At 39.4% G+C, this 20569-nt stretch overlaps 1 protein-coding gene across 1 annotated transcript; it reads left to right on the top strand.

Moving 5' to 3' along the window:
• Window positions 1-2261: 2261 nt before the first annotated feature.
• Window positions 2262-19009, top strand: sacm1lb (SAC1 like phosphatidylinositide phosphatase b). Its single transcript, XM_084726023.1, has 20 exons — window positions 2262-2336; window positions 4242-4339; window positions 5299-5373; window positions 5763-5890; window positions 7659-7808; window positions 9065-9124; window positions 11028-11061; window positions 11500-11601; window positions 11933-12018; window positions 12392-12478; window positions 12578-12646; window positions 13808-13887; window positions 13994-14092; window positions 14196-14334; window positions 15283-15352; window positions 15473-15545; window positions 16764-16857; window positions 18127-18219; window positions 18304-18361; window positions 18497-19009. The coding sequence occupies exons 1-20, from the start codon at window positions 2308-2310 to the stop codon at window positions 18631-18633; spliced, it is 1761 nt and encodes a 586-aa protein (XP_084582149.1). The 5' UTR covers window positions 2262-2307; the 3' UTR covers window positions 18634-19009.
• The last annotated feature ends 1560 nt before the right edge of the window (window positions 19010-20569 follow it).

The raw sequence follows: 20569 nt of genomic DNA, 5'->3' as shown, positions 1-20569 counted from the left end.
CAGAGGCCTCTACCGCCACCAGCTGGTGTGGAGGTCAACGTCAACACAACAACACAGGGGACATGGCTGCTCTCTGAATCCACTGGTAGTTCACTGTGAAGTGGACTGCAGTGTGGAGGATCCCAAACTGTATCATTTAACTTTTTTTTCTGATAACGATTAAATTGACTGTAAAAGACTTGGAGAGATTTATATTTTACATAAGAATATGAAATTTAAAAACAGAATTGTATGTAGTTGGGAATATGTGAAATGCTGAGATGAAGACCTACTGTATATTTTTCACAAAGTTTTTTTATGCCCCTTAAAATCAATAGGCCTTGCAGCCACCAGTGAAGTTTGGTGACCCCTACTGGGGGTCATCACCCTCAAGTTGGGAACCAGTGGATGAAAAAATATTGTACAGCAATTAAACAATAAAAAAATTGTAAAGGCTTTAATATTTTTTACATGGTACCCTTATGTAGGGGAGACCAGGGATGATGACTTTATCAGTATCTCAGTGGTTGTTGGTACTAGATCTCTCACACTTTGATACGTGGAGTCTGTGTTTGTCTATGACAAATGAAACTCAAGTGGACGTCTGCTACACAATCACAGATTATGTGAGGTAATGCCAAATACAAAGAGGCTCATTGTTATGACCTACCCCATTACTGTGACGTGTTGTACAACTAACTGGGGACAGATGTAACAATAAGAGAACATTTGCTGAATCATGATCCACACTATTCAATTAATGAAAGAACATTATTGAAGAACTACAAGATGTCACTCAGTGGAGTGCACATCTCCACCAGGAAACCCAAAAAGAGCATCTGTATGTAACCTCTTTGTAATCACATTGATTAGTTACTTTAATTTAATAACATCTTTTTGCAGTAACTGGGATGGATAACATTTACATTTATATTGTAATTTGATCACATGTAACTAGTTACATGTTTTACTCTCCAGCTCTTATAGTATCCTGTTAGATATTTGTGTGAAATTTTGTCAGAATTAGCATGAATTCTGGAGGTCACAGTGACTTTGACCTTTGACCTACAAAAATCTGAGCAGTAAAAAAAAGTAATATTGAAAAAAAAAAAAGTTAATTTCTTACCTTAAATCAGTTTTTTGGTCAAAACCCACACTGTTTCTCACTGACACATGCCACTTCTCCTGCAAGCTCAAAAAGTAAATCAGAACGTACCCACAGATATATTATATTGAACTAGATCAGGTTCCCAAACCTTTTCAGGTAAAAACGGATTCAGAAGTTGAATTTTAGTGAAGTGAAGGTTAGCAGGATACAACCAAACTCTTGTTTGTTTATATTACCTAAATAGATAATAGTCATTCGACTTTGTTTCATTCTGTGTTTCTCCCCTAGTCCCCGCTGTGCTTGCCTGATGTGTAAGGCCAAAACTTTTTTCCAGGGGCAGCTGTTTAGCTCAGTTGGTAGAGCGTCTGCCCCATGTATGGAGCCTGTCAGTCCTCTGCAGCTGCTGCTGGTTTGACTCCTGCCTGTGGCCCTTTGCTGCGTGTCATCCCCTCTCTCTTCACCTCCCTGTCTACTCTTTGGCTGTCCTTTCAATAAAGGCAAGGAAAGCCCAAAACCATAACTAAAAAAAAGCTTCCCAGCTGCCAGTGTTTCCTCTGTTGCTCCTGCCTGTGAGTTCCCACTCAGCCCACAGACTTTATACTGGGATGACATCGCGAGTTTTAAGTCACTTTCTTTGGCTTGAGGAAAGTTTTACAAATGTAAAATCTCCATTAATCAAACATTTATAATAAAAAGCATCATTACTGACCTAGCTTGCAGTTTGAGACGTCCTGTCAACAGTCTGACAGACGTCTCTGTCATAATGGTGGCTTATGGGGGAAAATGTTTTTTGGGACTATGTAAAGTAACTAAGTACTTTACATAGTGTAATGCATACTTAGGTACATGTAAAAGTACAGATTTTGAAATCTACTCATAAAAGTACAAGTACCCAAAACAACTATTTAATAGTAATTTGATTATTTGTAATTGGACAAATACTTTGTGCTTTTACTTGAGCATTTTTGTAACACCAGAACTTTTACTTCTACTTGAGTAATATGTTAGTAATGTAGAAGTACTTGATTACAGGTTGTCAGTATTCTTTCCACCACTGGTTTGTGTGCAGTCTGCCTGGATTCTTGGTCCTGATGACTTGAACATGAAAAACAACCAAGGAAAGGCAGCAGCGCCATCTCGCGCCTCTCTGCAGCATCTGTCCCACAGCTGCCGACGGAAGTGTGTCAGTGCCACGTCACTGAGGTCAAACGGGAGGAAAGATGGCGAACACATATGAGAGTTTCAACTTGTAAGTGCTTTGAATCAACACCACACATCACAGCTTCATTTTATCCGCACAGTGAGTCAAGAAGAGAGGAGAGTGTGTGAGGACAGCTAACGATCAGGCAGATAACACGGAGCGGTGCATGACGGCAGAGAGCGCAGGGACCGTGTCAGTGATCCTGCAGCACAGACACACACACACACACACACACACACACACACACACACACACACACACACACACACACACACATCAGCACTTTACATCGAGCTGAGTTTGAAAGCATGAAATGATTGTTGTGATTTGATGTAACAGACTGGAGAGAGAGGCTGGATCATGACGCTGTAACTGTAACAGCTGTTCAGTTCGTTACTCGGTACCTGCTTTATTTCCAGTCAGTGTCTGTTACACTGGAGATGAGAGAGCTGACAGCTGCTGGTTGCCTCTGTCGTTCTGACTTTATCACACACGGATCTGTCTATCTGCCTGCTGCCACTGGTGGAAAGTAACTAACTACATTAACTCAAGTACACTACTTCAAACAAATTTGCGTAACTTGTACTCAGTGGTGGAAGTAAATCATTGAAAATACTCAAACTATTGTAATTAAGTAGCTTTTCTGGGAACTCCAACACACTTTTACAAGTAGATTTTTAAGTCTGTATTTTAGTTGTACTTAAGTAGGCATTACACTATGTTATCTACTTAGTTACTTTTAAAATCATAATTGAGTATTATTTGAATTTATATACAAATCTGTCATCCACATTCTGTGGCCAGTAAGGTGATCTGATCACAAACAGGCCAATGAAAAGAATGATGTATAAAAAACAAAACACTGCAGCGTTACAGGTTTGAAATTAACTATTAATCATTAACTGCCTCTAAGAATTGAATCAGTTCAAATGTATGAATCAATATTAAGCAATAGTCTAGAAATGGCAGCAATATCTGGCAGAGCCATTTGTTGAATAACACAATTTAAACTTAAAATGACGAAGTAAAAACAAACAAACAAACAGAAAAAATGTGTGTTTTGTATCTTAACAGTTGATAATGATGAATTGTTTGTTAGTGTTTTATGCAGCTCTAGTTTGGAGAGGTGACTGTTAGCACTGAGTGACAGAACAGCAGAGTTTGGAAGATTTTAGGTCGAAGATTTGGACAAACAGAAACGCCCTGGATTGAATGCTGCTACTGATTATGTATGCAGCAGTTAAAAAGTAACTAAGTTGTTTTTGACAAGAGTACTTTGTACTTATGCTTAAGTGTTTTTCTAACACCAGTACATTTTCTTGTAATTGAGTAATATTTTGTAATGTAACAGTTCTTGTACTTGAGTAGAAATTTTCAGTACTCTTTCCACCACTGGCTGTACTCCACTTGAGCAGTGTCTTTTTATGCAACTTTATACTTTGACTCAGAGGCAAGTTTTGTACGTTTTGCTCCACTTCATTTGTCTGACAGCTTTAGTTGCTTAATACTTTGACTTGTTACTTTTCAGATTACTTTTTTAAATTTGACATCCATAGCTAGCTTCTGGAGACTCAAGAAGACAAGCCACTGTCAGAATTTAGCAACAGTGATAAATGAAAATTCAAATGTTAAAGAAATAACCATTATTATTTTCCATATAATTTTTTGCCAAAGTCACAGGGAGCCACTGGAGAGGAGTTAAAGAGTCACATGCAGCTCCAGAGCTGAAACATACACAGTAATGCAGGAGTAATATTAATCCATAAACATCAGATTTAACAGTAAAACTCTGATTTTGATTATAATACATACCTTTACTTAAGTAAAGTTTTGAATGCAGGACTTTAACTCACAGCGGAGTATTTCCACAGTGTGGTATGATTACTTTTACTGAAGTAAAGGATGCAAAGACTTCTTCCAGTGATGGTGATGTCAATGTGTCCGCTCCACCAGGCGAACCACACCAGAGAAGTTTTACATTGAGGCGTGTGATGATGGCTCTGAGGACGTCCTGGCCATTGACAGAGTGTCAACTGAGATGACTCTCACAGGTAAGCACAGGTCAGGTGACTGAGCTCCTGCACATGTGTAGTTGAATGAGAACAGGCCGATCAGAGACTGCTGCATCCTCAAAGGTTTGACTGTAGCAGTAGTCAGTTTAGCTGCATGTGAATAAAGCGGAGCATGGAGGTACTTCTGTTCCTCCACGTGATGTAGAGCAGTGCTGTGTGGGACAGGAGCTCGGTTGGATGAAGCGTTTTGGAGTAGTTCTGATATTACCTTGTCCCATTCTGTATGTCAATTCAACCTGAGCCCAATAAGGAACATGCAGCCTGTCATGATGGAAGGACAAGAACAGCTGAAACAGTGAAGGTATTAGAACTAGAATTTGGCATTTAGTCTGGGTTAGGGCTGCTCAATTTGGTAAAAAAAAAATGTCATATTGCGATTTTTAAAAAAATACTTTCTATTTATTGACAGATTTCGTCTAAGCACATACTTTGCTCACTGTAAGTTCATATCATTGTGTAATATAAATCACATCATGACAAAGAACATGCCGAAACATAAACAACCTATATAGATTCAAACTCAAAAATGTTTAAAAAAAAAGAAACAAGAGGAAGAAAAAAAAGACTTAGATAAAAACCAAAACACAAAATATTAGCATTATAACTACCATCACCATCAATAATAATAACAATAATGTTAAAAACAACACCAATATCCATAACAGTAATAACTGAGACAATAGCAAAATTCAAATTCAAAGTAATGATGGTCATTACAAAGGACAGTAAAAGAACTATTGTAAATTAAACGCTTACTAATTAGAAAATAAATACAAACTGATTGTGGAAAAGTTGTGATTATTACTATTTGTTATTATTATTTTAAATGTTGTATGTAGGATTTTACCAATTTTCAAAATACAAAAACAAGCAAAAAAAAAAAAAGACCCTAAGAGACCCTAAGTCCACACTGTCACTAACCTTTGTTGTCTCCTCAGTGCGGAGGGACATCCCTGCATCTGCAGAGACCAGGCCAATATGTGGACTCATGGGGACCATACGTTTGGTGGCAGGTAAGTTCAGTGGACAGATGGACGGATGGTGACAGTGTGTCCACCACAACTACTACAGAGAGCTGTCACTATGACAGAGTACAGTAATTTTATGTAATTTTATGGAACTCACAATATGATCGACTGCAACGTGCAAATCACAGGAGGTACAATACTTGATAAACCCCAAAACATTTGTGTAGGACTGCAACTAGTAATTATTTTCATTATCAATTAACCTGTTTAGTCATTTTTATATGATTTATCAATTCATCTTTTTTCTAAATTGTTTAGCCCTAACAGGCAGTGGAGTTTGTGCAAAGGTGTGCACAAGCTATCTGTGGGGTTCTAGCAGTGTGTGGTGTCATGTTCTGTGGTGCATGCTCATCTCCATCCACCCGTCTGTGTAGGCATGTATCTGGTTGTCATCACAAAGAAGAAGAAGGTGGGAGACTTGCTGGGCCATGCTGTTTGGAAGGCTGTGGACTTTGACATCATCTCCTATAAGAAAACAATACTACACCTGACAGACAACCAGGTAGGATCTGATGTCTTTTCATGGTGTAACTTCTGATTGTGCTTCTGAATATAAACTACCTCTCAGAGGTCTCCAAGTTATCTCCCTGATGATAGTGGCTCAGGATGCCAAATTGGTCTGTCCATCAGATGGAATTTTCTAGTTTAGAGGCAAATTATTCTCTGTAATGACATACTGAAAGCAAAATCCATGCATGGGCTGTCCCTGTGTGCTGAGACAGTGTTTCCAAACAGTTATCAAACCAAAATCACTACAGGCCGTATCAGTAAATTCTAGTAAGAGTTCATTTGTGCATAAATGAACATTCCTAACCATTTTTACTGCCATTTTCACATCACTCTTTATTAGCTTGATGCTTTATTGAAACCATGTAAACATGTCAAAACTGTATACAGGAGAAATAGATTTGTTCAGCCTGAGTTAACAGGCCACCTTATTGTTTTTATTCTCATCAGGAAACAACATAGGCAGACATTTTATCATAAATCAGACAAAATAAGCGCATTTAGACAAAATTAACAGGGTCTTGTTTGTTCCTCTCATCAGTAAAACAATATACAGATTTTAAATACTTTATAAAAGCTGTACTGCAGATGTAAGTCTTGAATTTAAAGAATCTCCTTCATAGTATTTTTAAATTTTATTTATTTTTATACATTTATATGTATTATAGAATGAAATACATAGAAAAGCAAAAAGAAGAGGGAAAAAAGCACAGACAATCATAGAAAAACAAATTGTTCCAAAAAGAAAAGATCAGGTCAATGAGTCACATATGCATCGAGAAGGGGTTCAGTTTTGAAGTTGTTTCATTCCAGTCTGTTTCTCATTTACGTGTTTCCCTGTTGGACTGATTTGTGTCCTTATAGTTAGGAAATAAATCCACTTGTATGATCATACAATGAGCACTGAAAGTGCATTTCCATTAAAAGTCCAAAGCATAGGTCCAAGGTCTGTTTGTTGTTGTTATATATGGTGCTCACTAGAGGGGGCTGTTTTACTCCAAAAACCCACATTAAAAGTTACTTACTTTTGTTTGTAGATACATGCATATATACACACACAGAAATGTAAAAACATACACAACTACTTTACATATCTTACTTAACATGTATATCTGTACACTCACACACACACACACACACACACACACTCATATATAAATTCATACATATATACATACATATATATATATATATATATACATATATATATATATATATATATATATATATATATATATATATATATATATATATATATATATATATATATATATATACATATATATATATATATATATATATATATATTCCATTTCTTTTTTCTCATTAGCTTCACCAGGGCCGACAATTTCATCAGCTCCCCCGTCGCCATTTTCTTGATTTTCTTGCTGTTTTGGTTTACTGTGGTCTTTGTTTATATTTCCTCACAAGATTTATTTTGAAATAAGCGTGAAGAATCCTCTAAACTGGGGAAAATGTCGGACCTTTCTGGGAATTTGCTTCCTCCGGTATTTTATTTATTTGGTGACCTAAATAAAGTCTCCTTTGACCCGCCTGTGGGTCCTGACCCAGACTTTGGGAGTGACTGTGCTAAGATGCATGTTCAAGGAGAAATGAGAGATAATAAAGACTCTTATTAAGAAATAAAAGAGGGAACATTCTTGTCATTTAGACTCATGTATCTAACCAACCACCTGAGCGTCCTGAGCACTGTCAGTGCTTGTGTCTCTCACCTGAGGTGCTGTGTCTGTATTTTGTTTCAGATGCAGGACAACAAGACTTTCCTGTCCATGATCAATGGTGTGCTTCATACAGATGGTTTCTACTTTGCAACAGACTATGACCTGACCCACACTCTGCAGCGCCTGGCCAACACCAGCCCTGAGTTTCAGGAGATGAGCCTCCTGGAGAGGGTAATACATATTTTTATATATCACATAAAAAATGTGGACTGGTAGGCTTGCGGTGGCCACAATTAAATATCCAATCAGAACTGTTGTTGTCCTTAAAATTACAGTTGAATTCAGATAAACAAAAAAGCTATTTGGATGGTTAAGCATGTAAAAGTGAAAACATCTTCTGACTCAGTAATACCAATTGTATCACACATTTTTAGAGACAATGGGCCACATACAAGAACATTTTCATATTCTTATCTTAAATTTCTCTTACTTTTTTTCTTACGTAGGGCATGTGCAAACACGCCACGTCAGATTCATCAAACGCTTGTAACTAAATGATCCACCTGTGCTTATTTGACTGCACATGCATGAGACTTTAAATTAGTATAATTAACACCTCGATAATACCATGTAAGACTGCGCTTCCTGCTCCATATGTCAGGAAGTGTTCATTCATGAAAATGGTATCAAAGAGAAAAAAGAAGAACTTCATGAGTTTGGAGTTTGATGTCCTGCTTTCAGAGATTCATAAAGGAAAATCTGTCATTTAACACCATCAACAGTGGAATTAAAATACTGCTAAAGCAAAGAAATGGGAAAAACAAATGCTATTAATGCCGAGTTACCTGAAGATCACTGTCACTGAAATAAGGAGAACATGTTTCAATATGAAAACGACTTCAAAGAAAAAAATGACTCACCACAGCCACAGGAAGCGGTGATCAGTGACTGGAGCAGGAGGAGGGCGTCAGGGGGAAGTTTCCATCACAGAGATAGAGGACAGAACAAGTGAGGATGTTTACCTGGACAGAGTCTTCATAAACCTGCATGTGCAGATAAACTGCCAATACACCTGACAGCAGGTAATAATACATCATTGAATAAATGATGAGAGGCTTTATATGCAAATGTACAATTTGAAATTCAGTCAAACAGGATGATGTCAGCAAGTGTAATTTATTTTTCAAACTTAAAATGTCTTCAAAGTGATGAAATATACAGTCATTAGTGAAAAACCTCAGTTTGGATACCAGCAAACTGAATATGAGAAAATTGGTGAACGCCACAAATTCTCTTAAATCCCTTGTATGCACCACTTAAGAACAAAACTGTTTATGTGAGCGGTTCTTACATGAGGCCCAATGTATAAGATATTTTTTTGGGTCATGTTGCTTCCAGTTGGCCTCATCTTCAGGCGTTGACCACATCTGTCACTGCCTGTGTATTTGGCCTTTTTTAAAAAAATGTGGTATCTGTCCTTGTTCCAGGCAGATCAGCGTTTTGTCTGGAATGGCCACCTGTTAAGGGAATTCATGGCACAGCCAGAGGTGAGACTAAATGACTCTTTTCTCTCATAGCATTTGTTTAGATTTTTTTACTGTGTGATAGATTCCCTTGAGGATGATGGTCTGAAAACTGTGTTCTCTGATGTCTTTAAATGTCTCATTTGACAGGCAAAAACCCAAAGATATTCAATGTAATGTGATGATAAACAGAGAAAAGTCGGATATCTCCATATTATAGAGGCCGAAAATATAATTTTCTGCCATTTTGCATGAATTGCTTTTACAATTAGGCCAACTGATTGTCAAAGTAGAGTAATAATTTAATTCTTTTTTTTTTACCACTTGTGAGTGAGTGAGCTGAAGATTTATTTGTCCAACATGACATTATACTTTCCCTGGGCAAGTTGGCAAGCCTTGTTGTTGAGCCCTGCCTTGATTTCCTTTAGTTGAGGCCTCTTCAAACTTCTGGTCTATTCTTTCTCAGTACTGTCAGTAATATTTGGACCAACATCAGATAATAAAAACAGATTTAAGAATAAAGACTTTGATCTGATGCACATACAAGCTGATCCAAATGGGTCAGTCTGCTTCAAGCTAATGCCGTGTTTCCACTGCATGGTACCACCCAGTTTGAATAGCATCTGTTTGATCTGTTTTGGTTTTCCCTGGCCAAAAGTTGTAGATAGTACCAGGTACTTTCTTTGGTATCACTTTGGTTTAGGTTCCAAGTGAGCTGATTCTGGAGTAAAAACACTGCAGAGGACACAGATATCTTGCACACGGGCTGCAAATTGTGGCGTTCCTCTGTTCGGTTGCTGATGAAAGGATCTAAGAAAAAAAGGATATTCTTCATGTGTCTGTGTGTTTGTGCTGATACCAAAAGCATGATGAGTCAAGTTGAGTAGAGCAGAGCAGTACCATGCAGCACTGACACACCCTCCTCCCACAGTTTCAACTTAAAAGTATAGCTGCAAGCAGCAATGAACGGTGTCCAAACAGACTGCAAGTATTTGGATGCTTGTAGGAAACAAGCATTGATAAGAGAGACACCACACAGTCATGCAGAAGTTGTCGCATTGTTGCCAAGTGGGACAAACCCTTGAGCTATGGATCTCCAGAGAAGGTGACAGACTGTACCACTGGGGAGATGTCATTCCTCCCCATTTAATATTACTGCAGTATCACTGTCTTTCTTAATTGATTTTTCATATTTTGAAAAACATAGAGTGATGGACCTTTGAATTGACCGCAGGTTGCCTTAAGACAAACTTTTGTCACAATTCAGCAAATGTGCTGAAAAAAATTTCAGCTCTGTAGGACGTACAGCTGATTTTTAGAAGTTTGGATTGTGAAAGGTTGAGAAATGTATTTGTTGTAATTTGACAAATTTGATTTGTTGTAATAAGTCATGCTCACTTTAAAGAATTATTGCCTGAATTCATTCAACTGACTTATGACTCAAGATCATGCAAAATGATTTTTCATAAAAAAAGAAAGAAAGAAAGAAAGAAAGAAAGAAAGAAAGAAAGAAAGAAAGAAAGAAAGAAAGAAAGAAAGAAAGAAAGAAAAAAAAAAAAGAAAGAAAGAAAGAAAGGGGTCCGCAGTGAGTGATGTGGCTTGGACCCATAAAAAAAGATGGAGGTGTGAAAGTTGGTGAAGTTGGAACGTCTCAAGATCTCTGCTGATTCATTCAGAACACTGAAAGATGGCTTAAGGTTTCCTCTGTAAGAAGGTTCTTTGTTCAGTATCATGTCATGTCTCATTTGAATGGCTCTCGTCCAGGGGAGTAACTTGTGCTTGGGATGGGTGTTACCTGATGGTGTGACATCTCATTTTATTCAGAGATCCAAGGTTGCATAGGTAACCTTAGGTTTATTTTTAGAGGAATGAACAGAGAATGATTGTAACCAGCATTTCATGGCCTAACACTGCTTTTCTCTTCCAGTTACACAAGTTTGTCTATCCTGTTGTTCACGGATGTATCCTTTCATGTCACACGTCACACTTTATTCCTGCCCTCATGAAGTGTAAAGTGGACAATACTAGCTCAGGTTGTAAGTGTGACACCTTTCATGTCAGAGCCATCTCCCCATGTCATCTGAGTGAAGCGATAAATAAAGGGTGTCAGTTTATTGGAGCCTTTATGACTTTATTCTTTGATTCATGATGTCTAAAACTGTTTTATGTGCTTTTTGTGTAGATAGACAGGGTTTTGTCTTGTCCTTAACTATAATGACTACTAACAAAATATCAGTAATTTAGAATACAGTGCCTAAAAGGTTGCTCTTATATTGAAAAAGCTAATAAAAAAGTTCCTCTCCCACTTGAAATGGTTATGGATCAGGTCTGGTCAGTATTATGTTACTCCTGCTGTTTCATGTCAGTGCTACTACTTTCTTAGCACATTTGTTGACCAGTCATCACCATGAAGTCCAGCTGCATCAACGGAAAGGTGTTTGAGTGGAGTATTATCTCCAGGAGGAGCTGTTTCAGAGCTGGTGTCCGCTACTATGTCCGAGGTAACACTGTTGTCCACTGAAGCCTCATGTCCACTGCATGTGCTCTCTGTCTCTCATTTTTTATGTTTTATAAACATACTGAACACATTTTATGACTGGAAAAACAAAAGACAAGACCAGTACCGAGTGAAATGCATCATTACGTATTAGTTTTAATGTCAGCTGTCAGTAAATATATGCTTCTATATACAAGTGAATTTCATGTTATCTGCTCCAGCACTATTTGTGCCGTAGACATGAAGTCAATGAAAAGCTAAAAATCTCTGCATCACTGGGACCTTGACACCATTAGATGTGTAACTTCTTTTCTTTTTTGTGTTTCTGTCTGCAGGCATTGACTCAGAAGGCCATGCTGCAAACTATGTGGAAACAGAGCAGATAGTGCAGCACAACAGTGCCAAGGCTTCGTTTGTTCAGGTGAGCCCAAACACTAATGTGTCTGTCATTCAGGCCTGCTGCAAGGAACAAATGAAAGATCATTCAAGCAGAATTCAGTAGAGGAACAGCAAGCATTAGCCCTCCAAATACAGTAACAGCAATTTGAGCTCATCTTCAGTTTGTCTGTTTATATTCTTATAAAATGACTTTTAGAGGAATATAAACAGTTAAGTCCACTTCTCTGCACAGATTCCACACAGTCCACATTCCTGTTGTGTCCCAGTGGTAAATGACTCTTCAGAGGTGCAAACTGGGGCGTTAATATGTTTCATACAGTATGTTGTGATGGTGGAATGAGTTAATTAAAGCAGGATGATGGTACGTTTATACATTATGTCCTTTTCCTTCCCAGACAAGAGGCTCCATCCCATTCTACTGGTCCCAAAGGCCCAATCTCAAGTACAAGCCAAAACCACAGATCAGCAAGACAATCAACCACGTAAGCTGTCTCTATACTTTTGTTATATAAAATGAGGCATTCTGTGTGTTGGTAATCTGATTTGTCCTTGTGTCCTCTTCTCTCTGTTTGTCTCTTCAGTTGGATGGATTCCAGAGACACTTTGACTCACAGATTATTCTCTATGGAAGACAAACTATTCTAAACTTGGTAAGAAGCAAAATGTGTAACTATAAGAGATCCTTGCCAGGCAACAGGTGGTGAAGCACTTACTGCAATGTCACCTCAACTGTCAGATTGTTCAACCAACATTAATGTGATCCCCGTGTACATTGTCCCAAGATCTCAAACTGAGCTACTGTTGCAGTTGTTGATCACTTGCAGCCCCTAATGGCCAGTTAAGAAGAGTGAGACGTCAGCTGTCAATGGTCATATTAAACAGAGCAGTCAAAAAATAAAATCACTGCCTCACTTTTGTTTGTCTTCACCAACCAGTTACAGTTTACATCCATGTCTGTCCACACTCAGACTCAGACTATTAAGTGAATTTTTGCCAAAACAGACATTCTCACTCTACATGTGTGATTCCAGTGAATCATTTCCAGGTAGAAACATGCTGTCTTCTCTTAGAGACTGTTTTAACAGAGGAGGACAAAAGACTGATAGAGAGCTGAACATTACAGTATGATGTCACAGTGTAGTTGACCTTTTGGATATAAAACATCATCACCTCATCATTTTATCCTGGTTCTCAACAAGAACCGGTTTTCGATTCCCATCCCTAGTTAGCTCACTGTGACCCTCAAAATCAAATCAGTTCATCTTTGGTCTTACAAGTGAACGTTTGTTTTGAGCTTGAAGAGATTCCCTCAAGGTGTTCTTGAGATATTGTGTTCACAAAAATGGGATAACCTGAAAACATAATGCCACAAAAACAAAAAGATAAAAAAAATATTTTTACAAAAAGGTTTATCAAGAAAACTGAATCTCAGAGGTCTTTCAGCATACAGTCATGAATGTACCCCCCAAAGAATCAGGCTGATCAGTCCATTGGTATTTGACATTAGCTGCAGACAAGCTGTAGTGCCAGGCATCATGCATGCACACACACACGCACACACACTCAGACACAAAAGCTACCCCCTCCTGGCTTACGCCTGGTGGAGATAATTATGATCTGTTGATTCTATCATCTGTATTCATTTCATTGTGAAATCAATGTGCCAGTTAAATATTGACTTCGCACATCTAATCTATGATATGATCCTGACAGTCAAAGGAAATGATACAGCGATAATAAACCCATTATTTATGGTTGTTTGCATTAGATTTTGATAAGAATGATGAGTTCTTGTCCTCCCCTTTTCACAGATCAACCAGAAGGGTTCAGAGAAACCACTGGAGCTGGCTTTTGACAAGATGGTGACCAGTCTGGCTAATGGCATGATAAAGTAAGGTCACCAGCCCTCACATGTGGCCGACTTCTTATCATGCTTCATATTTACTCCACCTTGACTGAGGTCATTATAGTTAAGCTAAATGTTTGCTTCTCTGCAGGTACATCGCCTTTGACTTCCATAAGGAGTGCAGTCGGATGAGGTGGCACCGCCTGCAAATCTTATTGGACATGGTCGCTGAGATGCAGGAAGAATTTGGGTCAGTGTGCTGCATTGTGCCACTAGGTACATGTACATACTAGGTGTATGTACTTTCCATATGAAGTAATCGTGTGTGTGTGTGTGTGTGTGTGTATATTCAGGTATTTCTTGGTGGATGCAGATGGGAAGGTGCTGTTGACCCAGGAGGGGACATTTCGGAGCAACTGCATGGACTGTCTGGACCGTACCAATGTGATCCAGAGCCTGCTGGCTCGGCGCTCACTGCAGTCCCAGCTGCAGGTAGGAGCCCTCAGTCATACAGCTGAACATAGAGAGCAGTGGCTGTGTCCAGCTGGAAATCATGGAGCTTACATTAATTATAATCTCAAATCACAGTTTGGGCTCTGATGCAAAGCTGGGTATTAAAATGTCTCACATGATAAATTCAACATCATATCCACTTCCAAGTCTTACATACCTGCATGCAAACTATTCACTTTTTGGTTTTCCTTCTAAAACACGGATGTGTACAATGGATGCCAATTATGAACAGTCATAGAAAGAAGAAAGTCTCATTTGCTGCTGACTACGTAATACACAGTTGTAGTATGTCTGGCTACAGAAAAAGTACCCAGATCCTTTACTTCAGTAAAAAGATTAATACCACAATGTAAAAACACTTAATTACAAGTTAAAAAAATAATCCTGCACATAATGTCCTACATAAAGAGCTAAAGTAAAAGTACTAAGTAAATTGAAGTAACTTTTACTGTAGTACATTACTCAGTGCTTTTTACTTTATTGTACCTTAATAAGTTTACTTTAGTAACTTACTTAGTACTCCTTATTTAAAGTGATAGTTCACCCAAAAATGAAATTTCACTCAATATCTCCTCACCCCTGTACTGATGTGAGGATGGGTGAAGATCTCCAGTTCACAAAACACTCCTGGAGCTTCAGCGGAAAAAGAACACAAAAAACACAAAAAACCCCACAAAATGTCTCCATACTGCTTGTGTGGTGTAATCCAAGTGTCCGTAAACCGCACCATTAAAATTTGACCCAAAAAGACGCCATTTACACCATGTTTTTAGCCTTAATGTCAACTGTAGCCCCATCAGACCTGATCCTCGTGCACACGCCTGAAGCGGTTACATGGGCTTACCTTTTGAAACTGGAAACAGGGAGGCTTCTTACTAAACTCGTATGTATGTGTGTGTGTGTGTGTGTGTGTGTGTGTGTCTGCAGCGAATGGGAGTTCTTCATGTGGGCCAGCAGATTGAAGAGCAGGCAGACTTTGAGAAGATGTACAAGAATGGTGAGCTCTCCCTGACACTACACTAGTGTTCTTGAAACTTATATGAAGGTCAAGTTTGATCATCTGATCTGTTTCTGTCTTGGTTTTGTCCTCTGTGCCCCTCCCTGTCTACACATGCAGCCTGGGCAGACAACGCCGATGCATGTGCCAAGCAGTATGCTGGTACCGGTGCCTTGAAGACCGACTTCACCAGGTCAGTTTTTACACAGCACATAGCCAATATCCAGCTGAGGTGAGATCTTCTTGGAGGCAGGTCGGGCTCACTTTGGTTCTACTCCAGAGTCAGTCAGTCTCATGCACAGCTCGGTTTAGCTCATCCCAATAAAAGCGGTAATGGAAATGCAAATCAGTGTGACACGGTTTGACTCGGCGCAGCCAAAAGTGCCAGTGTAGAAGCCATGGAAAAGAGAGAGTAATTACCTTACTGTACGCAGCGCAGTTGGCTCCTCAGTGGTCGCTGCTGCACACAGGTTTACAAGCAATTGTAAAGATAAATCTACTTTTTTAAAAAACAAACAAACAATGTCCTCTCATGTGGCTGATTCATGGGTCCGCAGCTTCTCTGTAGATTGCTGCTACAGAGGGGTTGGGAAGCAGGAGTGAAAATAAATCCACTTTTTCATTCCAAAGTTTGAAACAAACACGGTGAGCTTCCCTCCTGCCAATACAGGAATTGGCATCAGAGCGAATCTGGTATTTCTTCCTCCAGAAGCTCCAGTCTGCCACTAACCCTCTCATCCAGGGCTCCATGGCTGTGAGTAGCTGTCTGTCAGCTTGTATCTCAGCTACGCCTGGTCCTCTTGGTCCTCTGCTAAAGCCCCGCGATAGACAGGAATGATCACAACTGAAGGTGAAGTCAAAAGTAACTGAGCTGAAAAACTCCTGAGCTGAGCATGTTGCTCATTAGTTGGACTCTTTTTAAGATTCTCTATCTGATAATTTCGTTTTATAGCAACTTTTGTTTCAGTCACTGATTCAGGGTCTCACTGAAGGAACTTGCACATGCAGCTGCACTAGTAGAACAGTGAATAGGAACGCCCAGTCTGAGATGACCTGTGATTGGTGTAAATTTAATGTCATGGGCCATATTTCCTAAAGCCTGAAAACAGAGGCAAGAGTAGGTGCAGAAGTCATGTTCCTGATTTAGAATATGCTGAAAGATTATTCTGGAATTATTTCTTAATGGTGCCCAAAAATGTTGCCTACCACAGCGCAAAATAGAGCGGGTTTATTCTCTGGAAGCATGGATATCCTCAGTAAACTAAGTGAGTCAGATTTAGATATTTCTGAATGTTCGAGTGTCAGGTGTAAATGGTGATGCTAGATGACAGTTGAGATTCCAGGTTTGTCCTCAGTGGACAGTGTAACAGCAATTTTCTGCACTGTGCTGAACGGCGTGCTGATTTTTCAGAACAGGGAAGAGGACTCAGTGGGGCCTGCTGATGGATGGATGGAACTCCATGATCCGATATTACAAGAACAACTTCTCTGATGGTTTTAGACAGGTAGGTCCAAGCTTTCACCATTGTCTGACTCTTTAGTGAAACGATGGGGCTGCTGCCACTTTACCTTTAGAAAATAGTCCTAGTGGGAACTAAACTACAAATGAAGCCTCCATATTTACTAAACAACGGTCATTTTAGCAGGGCTAGACAGCATTAAAAACAATATTTGAAGTCTGTAGGCAGATAAGCCTTTTTCACGTATGAACTCTGGAATCTACCAAGAATCAGGGTGGTTCCCACATGTTAGAAATACTTTTCATGGTTTAGGCAAGGGGTGGTGCTGGTGTAGAGTGTGTACAGGAGTAAGAGGGTGACTCAGCCTGGCAGACTAACTCTCAGCCCTGCAGAAGAGACGCTTCATGGTGCAGTGATCTTCTAACTGAACTAACTTTGAAAATCTGGTGTAAGCAATAAATAGATAAAAGCAATATACAGACAAGCAGAAAAGAGTACACATTGGGCAACATCATCAACACACCCACATGGTCACTGTGGTTTCCCCCAAAAAACGACCCGCTCTGTTCACACATGGACTCACAGAGTTTAAACCAGGGAGCTGGCAGGTTAAAATCTGTTTAATGTCTGTCCAACTGATTCAGGCATTTGTGCTCTCACAGTCAGCTCCTGCAGGTAGTGTCTAGATAAGTTTGGGGTTGCAGTACATGGGTGAACTGCAGCAACTGTGACCGACCATGGTGGATTTTCTATGCACTGCACAATTACACTGATGATTTCAGGTTTATCTACTTTTATTTTCCTTCCTAAATAATAGACTGTCCATATAATGCCCAACAGAGCTGCTGCACCCCACATCTTAACAACAATATTACTATAATGTTACTGTAGCCTGAAAAGATGATGGCCAAAACACAAAATAAGACTAATGCATCATTATGTATGAAAAACAGTGCCTGTCTAAAATGCATTAACACCAGTCTGGTAAATGATGAAGATAAAAGGGACAGTTCAGATTATTTGAAGTGTTGTTGTATGAGGTGCTTCTCCATAGTCAGTGTATTACCTACAGTAGATGGAGGTCAACACACCCCCAGTTTGGAGAAGCAGCAGGAGTACTGGTGCTGGAAACTAAACAGTGTAAAACCTAAAAATATCAATATATCAGTATCAGTTTAAGTTTATGCTTTATTTACAATATTGTCACTGCTTTATGTTGTTGTCAGACAGCCTTTTCTGATGGGAAACCACAGTGACACAAGCCAGTATTACTCCATCCAAAGCAATCCAACTCAGTACTATGTTTTACTGCAGGACTCCATCGATCTGTTCCTGGGGAACTATGCTGTGGATGAAGCTGATTGGACAACCCCACTGCGCGACCCCAAAGACTGGAAGTTTCTGACGGTAAGAAGGCCTCAGGATGACTGATTGACTGTTTTTCTTTTTCAAAGTCTATTATTTGACTCAGCTCTTCTTTTCGTTTTCTAGTTACCGATCATCATGGTGGTAGCGTTCTCCATGTGCATCATCTGCCTGCTAATGGCTGGTAAGAGTAACTGCAGTAAACTCCTGCCCACAAATATAACAGTTTATTAATCTGAAAAATGTATTAATTCATTAATATTTTGACAAAATGTGTTTCAAATGATGACTGACTCAGTTTGTCCTGCTGCCCCCTCAGGCGACACATGGACAGAGACTCTAGCCTATGTCTTGTTCTGGGGGACGGCCAGCGTGGCGACAGGCGGTGTCATCCTCTTTAACGGACTGGACTTTGTTGATGCTCCCAAGCTGGTCCAGAAGGAGAAGCTGGACTGAATGTGTGTGTGTGGAAAGCAGCTTGGCCCTGGCGAGCTCACCTCTTCATCCTCCAACTCTTCCTCACTTTACCCCCAGCATCAGCCCCCGCAGGCCTGGAGCCTTTACTAACAGGGTAGACTGGAGGAGGGTGGTGGGCACTGGTGCCGGCCTCGTGCACTGTGACGGTGGAAAGACAGAGACTGGGAGTGCACGGGCCTGCTGCTGTCCACACTGCAGCGACTGTCACGTGGACAGGACTGTCTGTCCACAGGTTCAACTGGACACTGGACCTCTGGAGTTTGTTCATATGGATGTCATTGTTCCTGGTTTCAGATGTGGGACCTACATTAACTAGCTCGGGATCACAACAGAACAAATGAAATGAATTATTGTATGTACTGTTAATTTGCCTTTTTTCTTTTTGCTGTTGCCAACATCTGTTTATCATGTTAAGATGCTCTGTCACAGGGTAAACACTGCCCGTCTCAAAATCAAGTTTGCATTCAAGGCCAGTAACGGGTCTATAAGGCTGCAGGAAATCCACACTTTAAATCACACAGCCAGTGTATCATTGGAAGGCCTCAATATCCAACATGTCCATTGATTGGTGCATTAGTGCAGTCATTATAACTTAATATAGTTTGGAAATATATCAGGTATGTATTAAATGTGTTTGTGATGAGGTCACTGGTAATTATTAACAGTTAAAATCCTCACATGAAGCTGATGCATGAAGCACATGAAAGGAATTAGGTTTCAGGAGTTTTTTGTCAGAAATTATAGTCTAGTATAGCATGAATCTATAGTGAATCTGAATTAGCGTAGTGTGAAGAGTGAGACCACATTAGGAGCAGGCTGTGGTGGATGAATGGGTTAAAGGGATAGTTCATCCCAAAATGAAAATTCATTAATTATCTACTCACCTTCATTTTTTCTTTAGGTTTCACAGGAAAACGGAGCTGCAGAATGTGACCCAACATATTCCTCATTAGCATATTTCAGGCCAAACCTGATTACAGCCTGACATTTTTTTTAACAAGCCTCCCTGTATGTACCAAACAGTAGGAGTTGGAAGTGACAGGGACATGGGAGGAATTTGAATTGGTAACAGCAAAACTTGGGAGAATTATAAAAATAAATAAATACTACTGTTACTACTAGCACTACTATTATAAATAATAATAATAATAATACAGCCCTAACCCAATGTAAACCCATGAAATATGTAAAAAGTACGGCCCGACCCGACCCAAACCCACTGGGTTTGGGCGCAGATCTCAAGCTCTATTCCATGCCGCTCATCTGGTGTAATCCAATTCTAATCCTAAAAGCCCCTGCATTCTGTTGCACCACACATCCAGTTCAGATGGCTCCAAGTGAAGGATCTACAGTGAAGATTTAGAGTAAAATGACTTCTTTCAAGTCAGCTTGGAATGTTGGGACTTAAGGAGACTTGGATTACACCAGACGAGCAGTATGGAGGCATTTTATGTTGTTTTTGGGTTGTTTTTTCTGTTTATTAACTGGTCACCATTCACTTACATTGTTGGAAAATCTGCTGTGCTCTTTTCCTGTGAAACTCCAGCAGTTTTCTGTGGATTAAAAAACAAAACCTGACCTTCGATCAGTATGTGGGTGTGTAGATAATGACTTCTGAACTATCCCTTTAAGTATCAAACTGGGGTTTGACTCCCATGTCAACTTATTATTGACTTATTATCTTCAGTTTTTCTGTGTTATTATTATTTTCTGTTTCTGTCTACTTGTTTATATTAAAAAGATCATGATGTGTGTTCAAAATAGACACTTATCCATGTGTGAGAAAGCCCATTCTGACAGAAAGATTTGAAGGCTAACTTCTCTCATGTGCATCAGTAGAAAAAGCCACCACAAAATGTAATAAGTACTGTAGATGACAGGCATAAAGTCAGTGGTTTGTTCCTGTTAATACCCT

Source organism: Lutjanus erythropterus, chromosome 9 (genome assembly GCF_056507025.1).
Source record: "Lutjanus erythropterus isolate fLutEry1 chromosome 9, fLutEry1.hap2, whole genome shotgun sequence".
Lineage (NCBI taxonomy): Eukaryota > Metazoa > Chordata > Actinopteri > Lutjaniformes > Lutjanidae > Lutjanus > Lutjanus erythropterus.
The sequence above is the reverse complement of the archived record's forward strand: the minus strand, read 5'-3'. Positions and strand labels throughout refer to the sequence as shown.